Source organism: Aphelocoma coerulescens, unplaced genomic scaffold (assembly GCF_041296385.1).
Source record: "Aphelocoma coerulescens isolate FSJ_1873_10779 unplaced genomic scaffold, UR_Acoe_1.0 HiC_scaffold_116, whole genome shotgun sequence".
NCBI classification, from domain to species: Eukaryota; Metazoa; Chordata; class Aves; order Passeriformes; family Corvidae; genus Aphelocoma; species Aphelocoma coerulescens.
Window position 1 is genome coordinate 807,793 of NW_027183474.1, and position 20,208 is coordinate 828,000.

The 20,208-nt window shown below is 49.0% G+C and overlaps 1 protein-coding gene and 1 long non-coding RNA gene across 2 annotated transcripts in view; both read right to left on the reverse strand.

Moving 5' to 3' along the window:
- Positions 1–15,845, reverse strand: part of LOC138100586 (E3 ubiquitin-protein ligase RNF31-like) — a 49,581-nt gene extending 33,736 nt beyond the window's left edge. Inside the window, exons 1-9 of the mRNA XM_068998459.1 lie at positions 15,842–15,845; positions 15,231–15,334; positions 9,807–9,965; positions 8,442–8,597; positions 7,374–7,427; positions 6,781–6,832; positions 4,835–4,968; positions 3,082–3,516; positions 1,785–2,060 (exon numbers count right to left, since the gene is read on the reverse strand). Coding sequence (XP_068854560.1) covers positions 1,785–2,060; positions 3,082–3,516; positions 4,835–4,968; positions 6,781–6,832; positions 7,374–7,427; positions 8,442–8,597; positions 9,807–9,965; positions 15,231–15,334; positions 15,842–15,845 — 1,374 coding nt within the window. The remainder of the gene's footprint in view (positions 1–1,784; positions 2,061–3,081; positions 3,517–4,834; positions 4,969–6,780; positions 6,833–7,373; positions 7,428–8,441; positions 8,598–9,806; positions 9,966–15,230; positions 15,335–15,841) is intronic.
- A 1,018-nt stretch (positions 15,846–16,863) lies between these two features.
- Positions 16,864–20,092, reverse strand: LOC138100582 (uncharacterized). Its single transcript, XR_011146857.1, has 3 exons — positions 20,048–20,092; positions 19,392–19,439; positions 16,864–17,011 (listed from the first exon to the last, which is right to left on the reverse strand). It is a non-coding gene; the product is annotated as an uncharacterized lncRNA (long non-coding RNA).
- Between the last annotated feature and the right edge of the window lie 116 nt (positions 20,093–20,208).

Consider the following 20,208-nt stretch of genomic DNA (forward strand, 5'->3'; position numbering starts at 1 on the left):
GGTTCGGACCAGTACGGACTGGTTCGGAGTGGTTTGGAGTGGTCTCGACCGGTTTGGAGCGGTTTGGACCAGTACAAACCAGTATAAACCAGCAAAAAATGCCATTTTGGGGTGAAAAACGGCCTGAAATGGACCAGTTTGGACCAGTTTGGACCAGTATGGACCAGTCTGGACGAGTATGGACCACTTTAGACTGGTTTGAACTACTTTGGACTGGTTTGGACCAGTACAAACCAGTATAAACCAGTACAAACCTCTAAAAATCCCCATTTTCTGAAGCCCCGCCCCCAATTTCCGCCATTTTGAGCCCAAATTTTCAGGCCACGCCCCCAAATTCCGCCATTTTGAATCCAAATTTTTAGGCCACGCCCCCAAAATCCGCCATCTTGAATCCAAATTTTTAGGCCACGCCCCCAAATTCCGCCATTTTGGGCCCAAATTTTTAGGCCCCGCCCCCAATTTCCGCCATTTTCGCCCCAAATTTTTAGGCCACGCCCCCAAATTCCGCCATTTTGAACCCAAATTTTCAGGCCACGCCCCCAAATTCCGCCATTTTGAACCCAAATTTTTAGGCCACGCCTCCAAATTTTGCCATTTGGGGCCCAAATTTTGAAGCCCCGCCCCCAATTTCCGCCATTTTGAATCCAAATTTTTAGGCCATGCCCCCAAATTCCGCCATTTCGAATCACAAATTTTTAGGCCACACCCCCAAATTCTGTCATTTACACCCCAAATTTTTAGGCCACGCCCCCAATTTCCGCCATTTTGAATCCAAATTTTGAAGCCACGCCCCCAATTTCCGCCATTTTGAATCCAAATTTTGAAGCCCCGCCCCAAATTACGCCATTTTTACCCCAAAATTTTAGGCCACACCATCAAATTCCGCCATTTTGACCCCAAATTCTGAAGCCCCGCCCCCAAATTCCGCCATCTTGAATCCAAATTTTCAGGCCACGCCCTCAAATTCCGCCATTTTCACCCCAAAATTTTACACCACGCCCCCAATTTCCGCCATTTTGCCCACAAATTTTCAGGCCACGCCCCCCAAATTCCGCCATTTTGAACCCAAATTTTTAGGCCACGCCCCCAAATTCCGCCATTTTTAATACAGATTTTTAGGCCACGCCCCCAAATTCCGCCATCTTGAATCCAAATTTTGAAGCAACGCCCCCAATTTCCGCCATCTTGAATCCAAATTTTTAGGCCACGCCCCCAAATTCCGCCATTTTGAATCCAAATTTTGAAGCCCCGCCCCCAAATTCCGCCATTTTGAATCCAAATTTTAGGCCACGCCCTCAAATTCCGCCATTTTGAATCCAAATTTTGAAGCCCCGCCCCCAAATTCCGCCATTTTGAATCGACATTTTGAGGCCACGCCCCCAATTTCCGCCATTTTGAACCCAAATTTTGAAGCCCCGCCCCCAATTTCCGCCATTTTGAATCCAAATTTTGAGGCCACGCCCCCAAATTCCGCCATTTTGAATCCAATTTTTAGGCCACGCCCCCAGATTCCGCCATTTTGAATCCAAATTTTGAAGCCCCGCCCCCAATTTCCGCCATTTTGAGCCCAAATTTTCAGGCCACGCCCCCAAATTCCGCCATCTTGAATCCAAATTTTTAGGCCACGCCCCCAAATTCCGCCATTTTGACCCCAAATTTTGAAGCCCCGCCCCAATTTCCGCCATTTTGACCCCAAATTCCAAACCCCCGCCCCCAAATTCCAAAGCCCCGCCCCCAAACTCCGCCATCTTGAACCCCGACCCCGCAGCCCCTCCCCCCTTTACCTGCTGCTTCCTGCGGCCAATCAGAGCGCGGCGAGCTCGGTCCAGGCTCCCCTCCCCCTCCAGCCACGCCCAGGCGGCTTCGGCCAATGAGAAAGGCCCCAGCGAGGCCCCGCCCCCTTCAGGCTCCGCCCCCTGCAGGGCCTTGAGGACCCCTCCGAGGTGGCTCCGGAAGAGCCGGATTTGGGATTCGGGGGAGGTGGGGGAGGGGCCCGGGGGGGGAGGGGCGAGGAGGGAGGGGCTGAGGGATTCTGGGGGGAGGCCCTGGGATTCGGCGGCCTGGGGGGGGGGAGGGGAGGGTGGGTGAAGGGTGGGGGAGGGGAAAAAGGGGGAGGTTGGGGGGGAAAAAGAGAAAAATTGGGGGAATTCTGGGAAAATCCCCAGAATTCCCTAAAAAATCCTGAGATTTTGGAGAATTTTGGGGATTTTGGGGAATTTTTGGGAATTTCTGTGAGTTTTTTGCAAATTTTTGCAAATTTTGGAAAATTTGGGGGGATTTTTGTGAAATTTTGTGTATTTTTATGAATTTTTATGAATTTTTGTGTATTTTTACGAATTTTTACGAATTTTTAGGAATTTTTGTAAATTTTTGTGAATTTTTGTGACTCTTGGAAAATTTTGGGCGGTTTTTAGGAGTTTTTATGAATTTTTGCGAATCTTTATGAATTTCTACATTTTTTTGCGAATTTCCATGAATTTTTGTGAATTTTGGTGACTTATGGAAAATTTGGGGGGATTTTTGTGAATTTTTGTAAACTTTTGTGACTTTTGGAAAATTTTGGGGAATTTCTGTGAGTTTTTGTGAAGTTTTGGGACTTGAAAAATTTAGGAGAATTTTTGTGAATTTTTGTGTGTTTTGGAAAATTTTTGTGAATTTTTGTGAACTTTTCTGACTTTGGGAGAATTTTTGCACATTTTTGTGGACTTTGTGACTTTTGGAAAATTTTGAGAGATTTTCGTGAATGTCTGTGAATTTTTGTGACTTTTGGAAAATTTTGGAGAACTTTGGGGAATTTTGGGGAATTTTTGTGAACTTTTGTGAATTTTTATAAATTTTGGAAATCCCCAAAAATTCCCAAAAATCCCCAAAATTCCCCAAAAATCCCCAAAATTCCCAAAAAATCCCCAAAAACTCCCCAAAAATCCCTAAAATCCCCAAAAATCCCCAAAAATCCCCAAAATTTTCCAAAAGTCACAAAAATTCCTAAAATTCTTTGAAAATCTACTCAAAATTCCCCAAAATCCCCAAAACTGCCCCAAAATCCCCAAATCTCCCTCCCCACCCCCGACATCTCCTCACCCTCACGAGCGCCACCAGGCGGCGCCCTTCCTCCAGCATCTTCCGCTGCCGCAAAGCATCACGGGAAGGGGCGGGGCCACACCCGGAAGTCGAAATCCCACCACCGGAAGGGGCGGAGTCAAACCCGGAAGTGACATCATTCAACCCGGAAGAGGCGTGGCCAACACAGGAAGTTGTTGTTTCCAAGCCGGAAGGGGCGTGACCAGAACCGGAAGTGGGCGGGTCCAACCCAGAAGGGGCGTGGCTAGAACCGGAAGTGGGCGGATCCAACCCGGAAGTGGCGGGAACAGCAGCGGGAGGGGGTGTGGGCTGGCAGGAAGTGACATCACCGGCAGGGGGCGGGGCCTCCCCGCAGGCCTCACAGGTGGGGGAGGGGCCGGGGTTCAGGAAGGTGCAGCGGGGGCAGGGCCAGGCCTGGGCGGGTTCCGGGCGGGGCTGGAGGGACCCAAATCCAAGTGAGAACCCCAAAATCGCCGTTTTTCCACCCAAAATTCCCACTTTCCCACCAAATCCTGGTTTTCCACCCAAAATCTCTCATTTTTCTATGAAATCCCCGTTTTTTCCCGTAAAAACCCCAATTTTATCTAAAAAAGCCCAAAATTCCCAATTTTTCCCCCAAAATACCCATTTTTTCCCCCAAACTCCCCCTTTTTTGCCCAAAATCCCCATTTTTCCCCCCAAAATCCCCATTTTACCCCCGAAAGCCCCATTTTACCAAAAAAACCCCCAAATTTTTCTCCCAAAAATCCCCATTTTTCCCCCAATCTCCCCCCTGTTTTCCCCAAACTCCCCCCTTTTCACCCAAAATCCCCATTTTTCCCTCCAAACCCCCATTTCTTTCCCAAAATCCCCATTTTTCCCCAAACTCCCTCCTTTTTTTTACCCAAAATCCCCATTTTTCCCCTCAAAATCCCCATTTTCCCCCCAAATCCCCTTTTCCCCCCAAACTCACAAATTTTTCCCCAAATCCCCTTTTTTCCCCCCAAACTCCCCTTTTTCCCCCCCAAATCCCCCTTTTTTACCCAAAATCCCCATTTTTCCCCCCAAAATCCCCAAATTTTCCCCCCAAAATCCCCCAAATTTCCGCAAAATCCCATTTTACCCCCAAATCCCCACGTTTTTCTCCAGAAAATCCACATTTTTACCCCCAAAATCCCCATTTTTCTCCCAAAAATCCCCAAAATTTTCCCCCCAAATCCCCCAATTTTTCCCCCCAAAACTCCCCTTTCTTACCCAAAATCTTCATTTTTCCCCCCAAACCCCCTCTTTTCCCCAAACTCCCAAATTTTTCGCCAAAAATCCCCCTTTTCCCCCCAAACTCCCCCATTTTTACCCAAAATCCCCATTTTTCCCCGCAAAATCCCCTTTTTTCCCCCAAATCCCCTTTTTTCCCCCAAATCCCCAAATTTTTCCCCCAAAATCGCCATTTTTCCCCCCAAACTCCCAAATTTTTCCCCAAATCCCCATTTTTCCCCCCAAACTCCCCTTTTTCCCCCCAAAACCCCAAATTTTTTTCCAAACTCCCAATTTTTTCCCCCAAAACCCCCTTTTTCCCTCCAAAAATCCCCATTTTTACCCCCCAAATCCCCATTTTTTTTCCCCAAACTCCCCCTTTTTACCCAAAATCCCCATTTTTCCCCCCAAACCCCCATTTCTTTCCCAAAATCCCCATTTTTCCCACCCAAACTCCCCGTTTTCCCCCCAAATCCCCCTTTTTGCCCAAAATCCCCCTTTTTCACCCCAAATCTCTCACCGGAGGCCTCCGGGCCAGCCGGGGGCGCTCGCACACCTGGCACAGCACGTGGGGGGAGGGGTTCCGGAAGGTGCAGCTGCGGCAGCTCCAGCCCCGCCCCTCCCCCACCCCCTCCTCGGGGGGGGCGGCGCCGCCTGGGGGGGGGGAGGGGACATCAAAGCAACCCCGCCCTGCCCCAAAATTCCCATTTTTTAAACCCAAAATTCCCAATTTTTAACCAAAATTGTCATTTTTAAACCCAAAATTCCATTTTTTCCTCAAAATTCCCCTTTTTCCCCCCAAATTCCCGGGTTTTTAACCAAAATTCCCCTTTTTTAAACCAAAATTGCCGGTTTTAAACCAAAATTCCCCTTTTTTAAACCAAATTTCCCAGGTTTTAACCAAAATTGCCATTTTTAAACCCAAAATTCCCTGGTTTTTAACTGAAATTGTCATTTTTAAACCCAAAATTCAATTTTTTCCTCAAAATTCCCACTTTTTCCCCCAAAATTTCCTGGCTTTTAACCAAAATTCCCCTTTTTTAAACCAAAATTCCCCTTTTTCCCCCCAAATTCCCCAGGTTTTAACCAAAATTGTCATTTTTAAACCCAAAATTCCATTTTTTCCTCAAAATTCCCCTTTTCCCTCCCAAATTCCCGGGTTTTTAACCAAAATTCCCCCTTTTTAAACCAAAATTCCCCTTTTTTCCCCCAAAATTGCCGAGTTTTAACCAAAATTGCCATTTTTAAACCCAAAATTCCATTTTTTCCTCAAAATTTTCCTTTTCTCCCCCCAAATTCCCACGTTTTTAACCAAAATTGCCATTTTTAAACCCAAAATTCCCCGGGTTTAACCAAAATTCCCCTTTTTTAAACCAAAATTGCCATTTTTTAAACCAAAATTCCCAGGTTTTAACCAAAATTCCCCTTTTTTCCCCCAAAATTGCCAAGTTTTAACCAAAATTGCCATTTTTAAACCCAAAATTCCATTTTTTCCTCAAAATTCCCCTTTTCCCCCCCTAAATTCCCACGTTTTTAACCAAAATTGCCATTTTTAAACCCAAAATTCCCCAGGTTTAACCAAAATTCCCCTTTTTTAAACCAAAATTCCCGGGTTTCAACCAAAATTCCCTTTTTTTAAACCCAAACTCCCATTTTTTAACCAGAATTGCCATTTTTAAACCCAAAATTCCCCAGTTTTTAACCAAAATTGCCATTTTTAAACCCAAAATTCCATTTTTTCCTCAAAATTCCCATTTTTTCAAACCCTAAATTCCCGGGTTTTTCCCAAAATTGCCATTTTTTAAACCCCAAAATTCCCTTTTTTCCCCCCCAAATTCCCTTTTTTCCCTCAAAATTGCCATTTTTTAAACCAAAATTCCCAGGTTTTTCCCAAAATTGTCATTTTTACAACCAAAATCCCCTGGTTTTTAACCTAAATTGCCATTTTTTAACCAAAATTGTCATTTTTTCACCCCAAAATTTTCTTTTTCCCCTCAAAATTCCCAGTTTTTAAACCAAACTTCCCAGTTTTTTCCCCAAATTCCCACTTTTTCCCCCAAAATCCCATTTTTTTCCCCAAAATTCCCATTTTTCCCCAAAATACCCATTTTTAAAACCAAAATTCCCAATTTTCCCCCCAAAAAATCCCAATTTTCCCCCCAAAATTCCCATTTTTTCTCAAAATTTCCCTTTTTTTCCCCAAAATCGCCCGTTTTTCCCCCAAATTCCCATTTTTTAACCGAGATTCCCATTTTTTCCCCCAAAAAATCCCCATTTCCCCCCAAAATTCCCATTTTTTCCCCAAAATCCCCTTTTTCCCCCACCCCTCCCCCTCCTGCCCCCCCAAACCCCACCCGGGACCCCCCAAATTCCCCCAAATTTCCCCAAATTCCCCCAAATTTCCCCAAATTTCCCCAAATTCCCCCCAAAATCCCCCTGGGCCCCTCCCGTGAGAGCGCCCCCTACCGGCCGGGAGGACCTCGCTCGCCGCCGGCAGCGCGTCCGACGCCAGCGGCCACTAGGGGGCGCCAAACGGCCGCCAGTTCAAACCAGTTCGAACCAGTATGGACCAGTTTGATCCCTCCCAGTTTGTCCCAGTTCCCTCCCAAAACCTCCCAGTCCCTCCCAGTCCCTTCTCAGTCCCTCCCAGTCCCTCCCAGTATAAACCAGTAACCCCGAATCCCCTCCCAGTCCCTCCCAGTCCCTCCCAGTTCCCTCCCAGTCCTTCCCAGTTCCCTCCCAGTTCCTCCCAGTCCTTCCCAGTTCCCTCCCAGTCCCTCCCAGTCCCTCCCAGTCCTTCCCAGTCCCTCCCCAATTCCCTCCCAGTACAAACCAGTCCCTCCCAATCCCATCCCAGTCCCTCCCAGTCCCTCCCAGTCCCCTTGCAGTCCCTCCCAGTCCCTCCCAGTCCTTCCCAGTCCCTCCCTAATTCCCTCCCAGTACAAACCAGTCCCTCCCAATCCCCTCCCAGTCCCTCCCAGTTCATCCCAATCCCCTCCCAGTCCCTCCCAGTCCCTCCCAGTCCCCTCCCAGTCCCTCCCAGTATAAACCAGTCTCACCTCATCCCCTCCCAGTAAGATCTCGGTGAAGAACTGGGGGTTTGGGTGTCGGTTCTGGAAGGAGAGAGAAGGAGTCAAGAGACTCCCAGTATAAACCAGTACAAACCAGTACGGACCAGTGACCCTCCCAGTGCTCTCCCAGTACAAATCAGGTAAGCCCCAGTATAAACCAGTAAAGCCCAGAACGCTCCCAGTGCAAACCAGTATGCCCAAAAGCTTTCCCAGTTCCTTCCCAATCCCCTCCCAGTCCCTCCCAGTCCATCCCAGTCCCTCCCAGTCCCCTCCCAGTCCCTCCCAGTTCCTTCCCAGTCCCTCCCAGTCCCCTACCAGTCCCTCCCAGTTCAACCCAGTTCCCTCCCAGTATAAACCAGTAACCCTAAATCCCCTCCCAGTCTCCTCCCAGTTCATCCCAGTTCATCCCAGTCACCCCAGACCCCAAACCAGTACAAACCAGTAAGGGAAAAACCCCAAACCAGTGACTCCCAGTAGGCCCAAATCCACTCCCAGGGACCCCAAACTCTCTCCCAGTTCATCCCAGTAACCCCAGACCCCAAACCAGTAGAAATCAGTACAAACCAGTATAAACCAGTAAAGAAAGAACCCCAAACCAGTAAGCCTGAAACCCATCCCAATCCCTCCTAGCGACCCCAAACCCCATCCCAGTCGCTCCCAGTCACTCCCAGTTCATCCCAGTAACCCAAGAGCCCAAACCAGTCCAAACCAATATAATTCAATACAAACCAGTAAAGGAAAAACCCAAACCAGTAAGCCTGAAACCCATCCCAGTCCCTCCCAGTGACCCCAAACCCCACCCCAGTGACTCCTAACTCTCTCCCAGTCACTCCCAGTCCCTTGCAGTACCCCCAGACCCCAAACCAGTAGAAACCAGTACAAACCAGTAAAGGAAAAACCCCAAACCACTAAGCCTGAAACCCATCCCAGTCCCTCCCAGTGACCCCAAACCCCACCCCAGTGACCCCAAGCTCTCTCCCAGTCCCTCCCAGTCCCTTGCAGTACCCCCAGACCCCAAACCAGTCCAAACCAGTACAAACCAGTACAAACCAGTACCTGCAGCAGCAGGTCGAGCTCGGCGCGCAGCAGCAGCACCTCGGCCGTGACCGCGGCCACCAGGGGGCGCTGCGGGCCCGCGGGGGGGGGAGGGAAACTCAGCCCCTCCCCCGACTCCTGCGTGTAACCGAGGAGACGGAGCACGGAACGGCCCCCCTGCGGGGATACTGGTTTGTACTGGGAGGGACTGGGAGGGACTGGGAGGGGATTGGGAGGGACTGGGAGGGGATTGGGATGGACTGGGGGGGACTGGGAGGGACTGGGAGGGAACTGGGAAGGGATTGGGATGAACTGGGATGAACTGGGAAAAACTGGGAGGGACTGGGAGGGACTGGGAGGGGATTGGGAGAGACTGGAAGGGATTGGGAGGGGACTGGGATGAACCGGGGAGGACTGGGAGGGACTGGGAGGGGATTGGGAGGGGACTCGGGTGTTACTGGTTCATACTGGGAGGGGAACTGGGATGAACTGGGAGGGACTGGGAGGGACTGGGAGTGATGGGGAGGGAACTGGGAGAGACTGGGAAGGACTGGGAGGGACTGGGATGAACTGGGACAAACTGGGAAGGGACTGGGAGGGAACTGGGAGGGGATTGGGAGGGGACTCGGGTGTTACCGGTTCATACTGGGAGGGAACTGGGATGAACTGGGACAAACTGAGAGGGACTGGGAGGGACTGGGAGGGAACTGGGAAGAACTGGGAGGGACTGGGAGGGACTGGGAGGGACTGGGAGGGACTGGGAGGGACTGGGAGAGGATTGGGAGGGGACTCAGGTGTTACCTGTTCATACTGGGAGGGAACTGGGATGAACTGGGACAAACTGAGGGGGACTGGGAGGGACTGGGAGGGAACTGGGAAGAACTGGGAGGGACTGGGACAAACTGGGAAGGGATTGGGAGAGACTGGGAGGGACTGGGAGGGGATTGGGAGGGACTGGGAGGGACTTGGAGGGACTGGGAGGGGACTGGGAGGGGACTGGGAGGGACTGGGAGGGAACTGGGAGGGACTGGGAGGGAACTGGGAGGGGATTGGGAGGGGACTGGAAGGGACTGGGAGGGGATTTAGGGTTACTGGTTTATACTGGGAGAGGACTGGGAGGGACAGTGGGCGTGGCTTTGCTCGGTGGGCGTGGCTTGGGGTGATGGACAGTGCTTGGAGCAGTGAGCGTGACGTAGAGCGTGACGTAAGCAGTGGGCGTGGCTTTGCTCAGTGGGCGTGGCCTGTGTGAGGGGGCAGAGCCGGGCCTGGGGGGGGGGGGGAGGGGGGGGGCCGGATTTGGGGCGGATTTTTGGGAAAAAAAAGGGGATTTTTTTGGGCAAAAAAAGCGGGATTTTGGGGAAAAGATGGAATTGGAGCCTCCCAGACCTGGATGGCGCCGACGGTGCTGCGGAAGACGGGGTTGCCGAAGCGCACGGCTCTCCAGTGGCGCGGCGGGCGCGGGCTCAGCAGGTTGCGGCCGTACTTCTCCAGGATGCTCAGGGCCGTGCGCAGCGAGGCCAGGCCGCGCGGGGGCCCCTGGGGATCCTGGGAAAAACGGGAATTCCGGAAGGTTCTGGGGTATTCCCGAAAAAAACCCGGGAAAATCGGGGCAAATTTGGGGGAATTCCGAGAAAAAACGGGCGGGATTGGAGGGGAAATCGGCCGAAACGGGAGGAAAATCGAGGGAGATTTGGGATTTTGGGGTGTTCCCAAATTTTGGGAGGGGGGGAATTTGGGATTGGGTGAAAAGCGCCCGGAATTCCTAAAAAAATGGGGAAATTTGGAGGAAATTTGGTGAAATTTTGGTGAAATTCCGAGAAAAAACGGGCGGGATTTGAGGGAAAATCACCCGAAACGGGAAGAAAATCAATGGAAATTTGGGATTTTGGGGTGTTCCCAAATTTTGGGAAGGGAGAGAATTTGGGATTGGGTGAAAAGTGCCCGGAATTCCTAAAAAAATGGGGAAAATTGGGGGAAATTTGGTGAAATTTTGGTGAAATTCCGAGAAAAAACGGGCGGGATTTGAGGGAAAATGGGAATAAAATCAATGGAAATTTGGGATTTTGGAATGTTCCCAAATTTTGGGAGGGGGGGAATTTGGGATTGGGTGAAAAGTGCCCGGAATTCCTAAAAAAATGGGGAAATTTGGAGGAAATTTGGTGAAATTTTGGGGAAATTCCGAGAAAAAACGGGCGGGATTTGAGGGAAAATGGGAATAAAATCAATGGAAATTTGGGATTTTGGAATGTTCCCAAATTTTGGGAGGGGGGGAATTTGGGATTGGGTGAAAAGAGCCCGGAATTCCTAAAAAAATGGGGAAATTTGGGGGAAATTTGGTGAAATTTTGGCGAAATTCTGAGAAAAAACGGGCGGGATTTGAGGGAAAATGGGAATAAAATCAATGGAAATTTGGGATTTTGGAGTGTTCCCAAATTTTGGGAGGGGAGGGAATTTGGGATTGGATGAAAAGAGCCCGGAATTCCTAAAAAAATGGGTAAATTTGGGGAAAATTTGGTGAAATTTTGGTGAAATTCTGAGAAAAAACGGGCGGGATTTGAGGGAAAATGGGAATAAAATCAATGGAAATTTGGGATTTTGGAGTGTTCCCAAATTTTGGGAGGGGAGGAAATTTGGGATTGGGTGAAAAGAGCCCGGAATTCCTAAAAAAAAATGGGGAAATTGGGAGAAATTTGGTGAAATTTTGGTGAAATTCCGAGAAAAAACGGGCGGGATTTGAGGGAAAATGGGAATAAAATCAATGGAAATTTGGGATTTTGGAGTGTTCCCAAATTTTGGGAGGGGGGGAAATTTGGGATTGGGTGAAAAGTGCCCGGAATTCCTAAAAAAATGGGGAAATTTGGGGAAATTTGGTGAAATTTTGGTGAAATTCCGAGAAAAAACGGGCGGGATTTGAAGGAAAATGGGAATAAAATCAATGGAAATTTGGGATTTTGGGGTGTTCCCAAATTTTGGGAGGGGGGGAATTTGGGATTGGGTGAAAAGAGCCCGGAATTCCTAAAAAAATGGGGAAATTTGGGGAAATTTGGTGAAATTTTGGCGAAATTCCGAGAAAAATCGGGCGGGATTTGAGGGAAAATCACCCAAAACGGGAAGAAAATCAATGGAAATTTGGGATTTTGGGGTGTTCCCAAATTTTGGGAGGAGGGGAATTTGGGATTGGGTGAAAAGAGCGCGGAATTCCTAAAAAAATCGGGAAATTTGGAGGAAATTTGGTGAAATTTTGGGGAAATTCTGAGAAAAAATGGGTGGGATTTGAGGGAAAATCACCCAAAAGCTTCCAAAAATCACTAAGTTTGATGCTAAAGTGAAGCAAAATCCCGCAAAATTCTCAAATCCCCGAAAATCCCTGAAAATCCCCTCAAAATCGCCTCCGAATTTCCTCAAATGCAACAAAATCCCCTCAGAATTCCCTCCAAAACCCCTCAAAAACCACCTCAAAAGCACTCAAAATCCCCCCCAAAAACCCAAAAATCGCTCAAATTGATCCCAAACTGAACCAAAATCCCTCAAAATTCTCAAATCCCCAAAAGTCTCTGAAAATCTCCTCAGAAACCCCTCAAAATCTCCTCACAATCCCCTCACAATCCCCTCCAAAACCCTGCTCAAACCCCCTCAAAAGCACTCAAAATCCCCCAAAAAATCAACCAAAAAACACCAAAAATCGCTCAAATTGATCCCAAACTGAACCAAAACCCCTCAAAATTCCCAAGTCCACAAAAATCCCTCAAAATCTCCTCAAATGCAGCAAAATCCCCTCAGAATCCCCTCAGAATCCTCTCAAAACCCCCCTCAAAATCGCCTCAAAATCCCCTAAAATTCCCCATAAAATCCCCCCCAAAAACCCAAAAATCGCTCAAATTGATCCCAAAATGATCCAAAATCCCTCAAAATTTTCAAGTCCTCAAAATCCCCTCCAAATTGCCTCAAATGCAACAAAATCCCCTCAGAATCCCCTCAGAATCCCCTCAGAATCTCCTCAGAATCCCTTCAGAATCCCCTCAAAAACCCCCTCAAAACCACCCAAAAAAAACCCCAAAAAAATCACCCAAAACCCCCCAAAATCACTGAAATTGGTCCCAAACTGAACCAAAACCCCTCAAAATTCTCAAGTCCCCAAAAGTCGCTGAAAATCTCCTCAAAATCTCCTCAAATGCAACAAAATCCCCTCAGAATCCCCTCAGAATCCCTTCAGAATCCCCTCAGAAACCCCCTCAAAACCACCCAAAAAGACCCCAAAAAACCCAAAAAATCGCTCAAACTGATCCCAAACAGTACCGAAATCCCTCAAAATCCCCCCAAATTCCCAAATCCCTCAAAAATCCCTCAAAATCTCCTCAAATGCAACAAAATCCTCTCAGAATCCCCTCAGAATCTCCTCAGAAGTCCCTTCAAAATCCCCTCAAAAACCACCTCAAAAGCACTCAAAATCCCCCCCAAAAACCCAAAAATCGCTCAAATTGATCCCAAACTGAACCAAAATCCCTCAAAATTCTGAAATCCCCAGAAGTCTCTGAAAATCTCCTCAGAACCCCCTCAAAACCTCCTCACAATCCCCTCACAATCACCTCCAAAACCCTGCTCAAACCCCCTCAAAAGCACCCAAAATCCCCCAAAAAATCAACCAAAAAACACCAAAAATCGCTCAAACTGATCCCAAACTGAACCAAAATCCCTCAAAATTCTCAAATTCCCAAAAGTCGCTGAAAATCTCCTCAAAATCTCCTCAAATGCAACAAAATCCCCTCAGAATCCCCTCAGAATCCCCTCAGAATCCCCTCAGAAACCCCCTCAAAAAAACCCTCAAAGCCACCCAAAAACCCCAAAAATCACTGTAATTGATCCCAAACTGAACCAAAATCCCTCAAAATTCTCAAATCCCCAAAAGTCTCTGAAAATCTCCTCAGAACCCCCTCAAAATCTCCTCACAATCCCCTCTCAATCCCCTCCAAAACCCTGCTCAAACCCCCTCAAAAGCACTCAAAATCCCCCAAAAACTCACCCAAAAAACCCCCAAAATCGCTCAAATTGATCCCAAACTGAACCAAAACCCCTCAAAATTCCCAAGTCCACAAAAATCCCTCAAAATCTCCTCAAATGCAGCAAAATCCCCTCAGAATCCCCTCAGAATCCTCTCAAAACCCCCCTCAAAATCGCCTCAAAATCCCCTAAAATTCCCCATAAAATCCCCCCCAAAAACCCAAAAATCGCTCAAATTGATCCCAAAATGATCCAAAATCCCTCAAAATTTTCAAGTCCTCAAAATCCCCTCCAAATTGCCTCAAATGCAACAAAATCACCTCAGAATCCCCTCAGAATCCCTTCAGAATCCCCTCAAAAACCCCCTCAAAACCACCCAAAAAAAACCCCAAAAAATCACCCAAAACCCCCCAAAATCACTGAAATTGGTCCCAAACTGAACCAAAACCCCTCAAAATTCTCAAGTCCCCAAAAGTCGCTGAAAATCTCCTCAAAATCTCCTCAAATGCAACAAAATCCCCTCAGAATCCCCTCAGAATCCCTTCAGAATCCCCTCAGAAACCCCCTCAAAAAAACCCTCAAAGCCACCCAAAAACCCCAAAACCCACTGTAATTGATCCCAAACTGAACCAAAATCCCTCAAAATTCTCAAATCCCCAAAAGTCTCTGAAAATCTCCTCAGAACCCCCTCAGAATCTCCTCACAATCCCCTCACAATCCCCTCCAAAACCCTGCTCAAACCCCCTCAAAAGCACTCAAAATCCCCCAAAAAATCAACCAAAAAACACCAAAAATCGCTCAAATTGATCCCAAACTGAACCAAAACCCCTCAAAATTCCCAAGTCCACAAAAATCCCTCAAAATCTCCTCAAATGCAGCAAAATCCCCTCAGAATCCCCTCAGAATCCTCTCAAAACCCCCCTCAAAATCGCCTCAAAATCCCCTAAAATTCCCCATAAAATCCCCCCCAAAAAACCCAAAAATCGCTCAAATTGATCCCAAAATGAAGCAAAATCCCTCAAAATTTTCAAGTCCTCAAAATCCCCTCCAAATCGCCTCAAATGCAACAAAATCACCTCAGAATCCCCTCAGAATCTCCTCAGAATCCCTTCAGAATCCCCTCAAAAACTCCCTCAAAACCACCCAAAATCCCCCAAAAAAAACACCCAAAACCCCCCAAAATCACTGAAATTGATCCCAAACTGAACCAAAATCCCTCAAAATTCTCAAGTCCCCAAAAGTCGCTGAAAATCTCCTCAGAAACCCCTCACAATCTCCTCACAATCCCCTCCAAAACCCTGCTCAAACCCCCTCAAAAGCACTCAAAATCCCCCAAAAAATCAACCAAAAAACACCAAAAATCGCTCAAATTGATCCCAAACTGAACCAAAACCCCTCAAAATTCTCAAGTCCCCAAAAGTCGCTGAAAATCTCCTCAAAATCGCCTCAAATGCAACAAAATCCTCTCAGAATCTCCTCAGAATCCCCTCAAAACCACCCAAAAAGACCCCAAAAAACCCAAAAAATCGCTCAAACTGATCCCAAACAGAACCGAAATCCCTCAAAATCCCCCCAAATTCCCAAATCCCTCAAAAATCCCTCAAAATCTCCTCAAACGCAACAAAATCCCCTCAGAATCCCCTCAGAATCTCCTCAGAATCCCCTCAGGATGCCCTCAAAACCCCCCTCAAAACCACCCAAAAAAACCCCAAAAAACCCCCAAAAATCACTAAAATCCACCCAAATCGATCCCGAATCCCCGGGAAACCCCAGAACTGCCCCGTTTTTTTCCCGAAACGCGCGGATTCTCACCCATTCCAGGTTGTCGCGGAGCAGGCGCGCCCCGTCCAGCCGCCTCAGCTTGCGGCCCGGGGGCAGCGGCAGCCGCAGGATCCCTCCCCAAACCCGCCCCAAACCTCCCCAAAAACCGCTCCAATCCAGCCCAAACTCAACCGAAATCCCTCCAAATCCCCCCCAAATTCCCAAATCCATCAAAATCCCTGAAAATCCCCTCCAAATCTCCTCAAAATGCCTCAAACTCTCCTCAGAATCCCCTCAGAATCTCCTCAGAAGTCCCCTCAGAATCCCCTCAAAAACCACTTCAAAAGCACTCAAAATCCCCCCAAAAACCCAAAAATCGCTCAAATTGATCCCAAACTGAACCAAAATCCCTCAAAATTCTCAAGTCCCCAAAAGTCGCTGAAAATCTCCTCAAACGCAACAAAATCCCCTCAGAATCCCCTCAGAATCTCCTCAGAATCCCCTCAGGATGCCCTCAAACCCCCCCTCAAAACCACCCCAAAAACCCCCCCCAAAAAACCCCCAAAACCCCCAAAAATCACTGAAATCCACCCAAATCGATCCCGAATCCCCGGGAAACCCCAGAACTGGCCGTTTTTTTCCCGAAACGCGCGGATTCTCACCCATTCCAGGTTGTCGCGGAGCAGGCGCGCCCCGTCCAGCCGCCTCAGCTTGCGGCCCGGGGGCAGCGGCAGCCGCAGGATCCCTCCCCAAACCCGCCCCAAACCTCCCCAAAAACCGCTCCAATCCAGCCCAAACTCAACCGAAATCCCTCCAAATCCCCCCCAAATTCCCAAATCCATCAAAATCCCTGAAAATCCCCTCCAAATCGCCTCAAAATGCCTCAAACTCTCCTCAGAATCCCCTCAGAATCGCCTCAAAGGCAACAAAATCCCCTCAGAATCCCCTCCGAATCCCCTCAAAAACCACCTCAAAAGCACTCAAAATCCCCCAAAAAACCCAAAAATCGCTCAAATTGATCCCAAACTGAACCAAAATCCCTCAAAATTCTCAAATCCCCAAAAGTCGCTGAAAATCTCCTCAGAACCCCCTCAGAATCTCCTCACAATCCCCTCACAATCACCTCCAAAACCCTGCTCAAACCCCCTCAAAAGCACTCAAAATCCCCCAAAAAATCAACCAAAAAACACCAAAAATCGCTCAAATTGATCCCAAACTGAACCAAAATCCCTCAAAATTCCCAAATCCCTCAAAATCCCTCAAAATCTCCTCAAAATTGCCTCAAATGCAACGAAATCCCCTCAGAATCCCCTCAGAATCTCCTCAGCATCTCCTCAGAATCCCCTCAGAACCCCCTCAAAACCACCCAAAAAGACCCCAAAAAACCCAAAAAATCGCTCAAACTGATCCCAAACAGAACCAAAATCCCTCAAAATCCCCCCAAATTCCCAAATCCCTCAAAAATCCCTCAAAATCTCCTCAAACGCAACAAAATCCCCTCAGAATCCCCTCAGAATCTCCTCAGAATCCCCTCAGGATGCCCTCAAAACCCCCCTCAAAACCACCCCAAAACCCCCCAAAAAAACCCCAAAAATCACTGAAATCGACCCAAATCGATCCCGAATCCCCGGGAAACCCCAGAACTGCCCGTTTTTTTCCCGAAACGCGCGGATTCTCACCCATTCCAGGTTGTCGCGGAGCAGGCGCGCCCCGTCCAGCCGCCTCAGCTTGCGGCCCGGGGGCAGCGGCAGCCGCAGCAGCGGCTCCAGCTCCGGGGGCTCGGCCTGGCCGGGGGCTCGGAGCAGCGCGGCCTCCAGGGAGCTCCACAGCGCCTGCGCGGGGGGCGGGTTTGGGGTCAGTTTGGGGGATTTTGGGCAATTTGGGTGGGTTTGGGGTGGATTTGGGGGGATTTGGGATGGATTTTGTGGAAATTTGGGTGGTTTTGGGTGGGTTTTGGGTGGATTTTGGGCGGATTTTGTGGCCACCACGGAGCCCCACAGCGCCTGCCCAGGGGGCGAATTTGAGGGGATTTTGGGTGGATTTGAGGTGATTTTGGTGGATTTTGGTGAATTTGGGTGGACTTGGGTGGATTTGGGTGGATTTTGGGTGGATTTGAGGTGATTTTGGGTGGATTTTGTGGACATTTGGGTGGGTTTTGGGCAGATTTTTGCAGCCTCCAGGGAGCTCCGCAGCGCCTGCCCAGGGGGCGAACTTGAGGGGATTTTGGGTGGATTTGAGGTGATTTCGGTGAATTTTGGTGAATTTGGGTGGACTTTGGTGGATTTGAGTGGATTTTGGGTGGATTTGAGGTGATTTTGGGTGGATTTTGTGGAAATTTGGGTGGGTTTTGGATGAGATTGGGGGATTTTGCGGCTTCCAGGGAGCCCCACAGCGCCTGCCCAGGGGGCGATTTTGAGGGGATTTGGGGTGGATTTGAGGTGATTTTGGTGGAATTTGGTTTATTTTGGTGAATTTGAGTGGACTTTGGGTGGATTTGGGTGGATTTTGGGTGGATTTTGTGGAAATTTGGGTGGGTTTTGGGCAGATTTTTGCAGCCTCCAGGGAGCTCCACAGCGCTTGCCCAGGGGGTCAATTTGAGGGGATTTTGGGTGGATCTGAGGTGATTTTGGTGGATTTTTGTTTATTTTGGTGGATTTGGGTGATTTTGGGTGGATTTGGGTGGATTTTGTGGAAATTTGGGTGGGTTTTGGGTGGATTTTGGGTGGATTTGGGGGATTTTGCAGCCTCCAGGGAGCCCTGCAGCGCCTGCCCAGGGGGCGAATTTGAGGGGATTTGGGGTGGATTTGAGGTGATTTTGGTGGATTTTGGTTTATTTTGGTGAATTTGGGTGGATTTTGGGTGGATTTGAGGTAATTTTGGGTGGATTTTGTGGAAATTTGGGTGGGTTTTGGGCAGATTTTTGCAGCCTCCAGGGAGCTCCACAGCGCTTGCCCAGGGGGTGAATTTGAGGGGATTTTGGGTGGATTTGAGATGATTTTGGTGGATTTTGGTGAATTTGGGTGGACTTGGGTGGATTTGGGTGGATTTTGGGTGGATTTGAGGTGATTTTGGGTGGATTTTGTGGAAATTTGGGTGGGTTTTGGGTGGGTTTGCGGGATTTTGTGGCTTCCAGGGGGCTCCACAGTGCCTGCCCAGGGGGTCAATTTGAGGGGATTTGGGGTGGATTTGAGGTGATTTTGGTGGAATTTGGTTTATTTTGGTGAATTTGGGTGGATATTGGGTGGATTTGGGTGGATTTTGGGTGGATTTTGTGGAAATTTGGGTGGATTTTGGGCGGATTTGGGGGATTTTGCAGCCTCCAGGGAGCCCCACAGCGCCTGCCCAGGGGGCGGATTTGAGGGGATTTTGGGTGGATTTGAGGTGATTTTGGTGAATTTGGGTGAATTTGGGTGGATTTTGGGTGGGTTTGGGTGGATTTGAGGTGGGTTTGGGGGATTTGGGGTGGATTGGGGTGATTTTGGGTGGGTTTGGGTTGATTTTGGGTGGATTTGAGGTGATTTTGGGTGGATTTGAGTGGATTTTGGGTGGGTTTCAGAGATTTTGGGTGGGTTTTGGAGATTTTGGGTGGATTTTGGGTTGATTTGGGGTGGATTTGGGGGGATTTTGGGTGGGTTTTGGTGGATTTTGAGTGGATTTGGGGGGATTTTGGGTGGATTTGAGGTGATTTTGAGTGGATTTGAGTGGATTTTGTGGAAATTTGGGTGGATTTTGGGTGGATTTGAGGTGATTTTGGGTAGATTTGGGGTAATTTGGGTAATTTTGGGGGATTTTGGGCGGATTTTGTTGGATTTTTGTGGCTTTTGTGTGGAATTGGGGGGATTTTGGGGGTTAGACAAATTTGGAGGAGCATTTGGGAGAGTTGGACGCGATTTTGGGGGAATTTTCTGAGATTTTGGAGGAATTCAAAGCATTTTTGGGGCTATTTTGGGAGTTTTGGGGCATCCCAGCTTTTTGGGACCCTGAGTCCCCCCAAAATTGGGATTTTGGGTGGTTTTGGCTTAATTTAGGGTCATTTTGAGTGGATTTTATGCAATTTTGGAACAATTTGGGGGGATTTGAGGAGGGATTTTGTGGATTAGGAGAATTTTGGAGCGATGTGAGGGAGATTTGGGCAATTTTGGGGGGGTTTTGGGGAGGATTTGGGGGATCTGGGAGGGATTTGGGGGGATTTTGGGGTCGGGGGGGGCTCACCTGGAGAGACCCCAAATCTGGGGGGGCTTTGGGGGTGTCTGGCATCACCTGAGGGGGAGAAAGAGAAAATTTGGGGAGATTTTAGGGAAATTTGGCGAGATTTGGGGGAAATTTGGGGTCTGGGGGTACCTGGGACCTCCAAAATTGGGGAGAGGGGGAGATTTGGGGGGGGGGGGGTCTCTGGGTGGGGTTTCACCTGAATTTTGGGGGTCTTTTGGGTGTCTCAAGGCCTCTTCAGACCCCCCCAAATTTAGGGCGCTTTTGGGGCCTCTTTGGACCCAAAATTCGGGGGTGTTTTGAGGGTCTGGATCCCCTTAAACCTTCCCAAAATTGGTGAGATTTTGGGGGGCGTTTTGAGGGTCCGGGCTCCCCTTCAGTCCCCCAAAATTTCGTGCACTTTTAGGGGTGTTAAGACACCCGATTTCGGAGGTGTTTCCACGCTTTGCGGCCCCTTAAACCACCCCCCACCCCCCCCCAAATTTGGGGGGACATTGCGGGGAGTCTCTGGGTGAGTTTGAGGGTGTGGGGCCCCTTAACCTCCCCCCATCCCCCCCAAATTTGGGAGGATTTTGGGGGTGTTTTAGAGCTGTTTCAGGGGGTTTGATGCCTCCTCAGCCCCCCCCCAAATTTGAGGCGGGGTCGCCCCCCGTCGTTACCTCAGGGAGCGGCGGCGGCTCCAAAATGGCGGCGAGTCCTGAGGGGGAAGGGGGGGGGGGGGGGGGGAGAAGTGGGCGTGGCTTCCCGCCGCGTGACGTCACGCCCTCACTCTTGCCCTCACCCAACATGGCGCTTCGCGCGCTTTTCCCCCGGCGCTTCT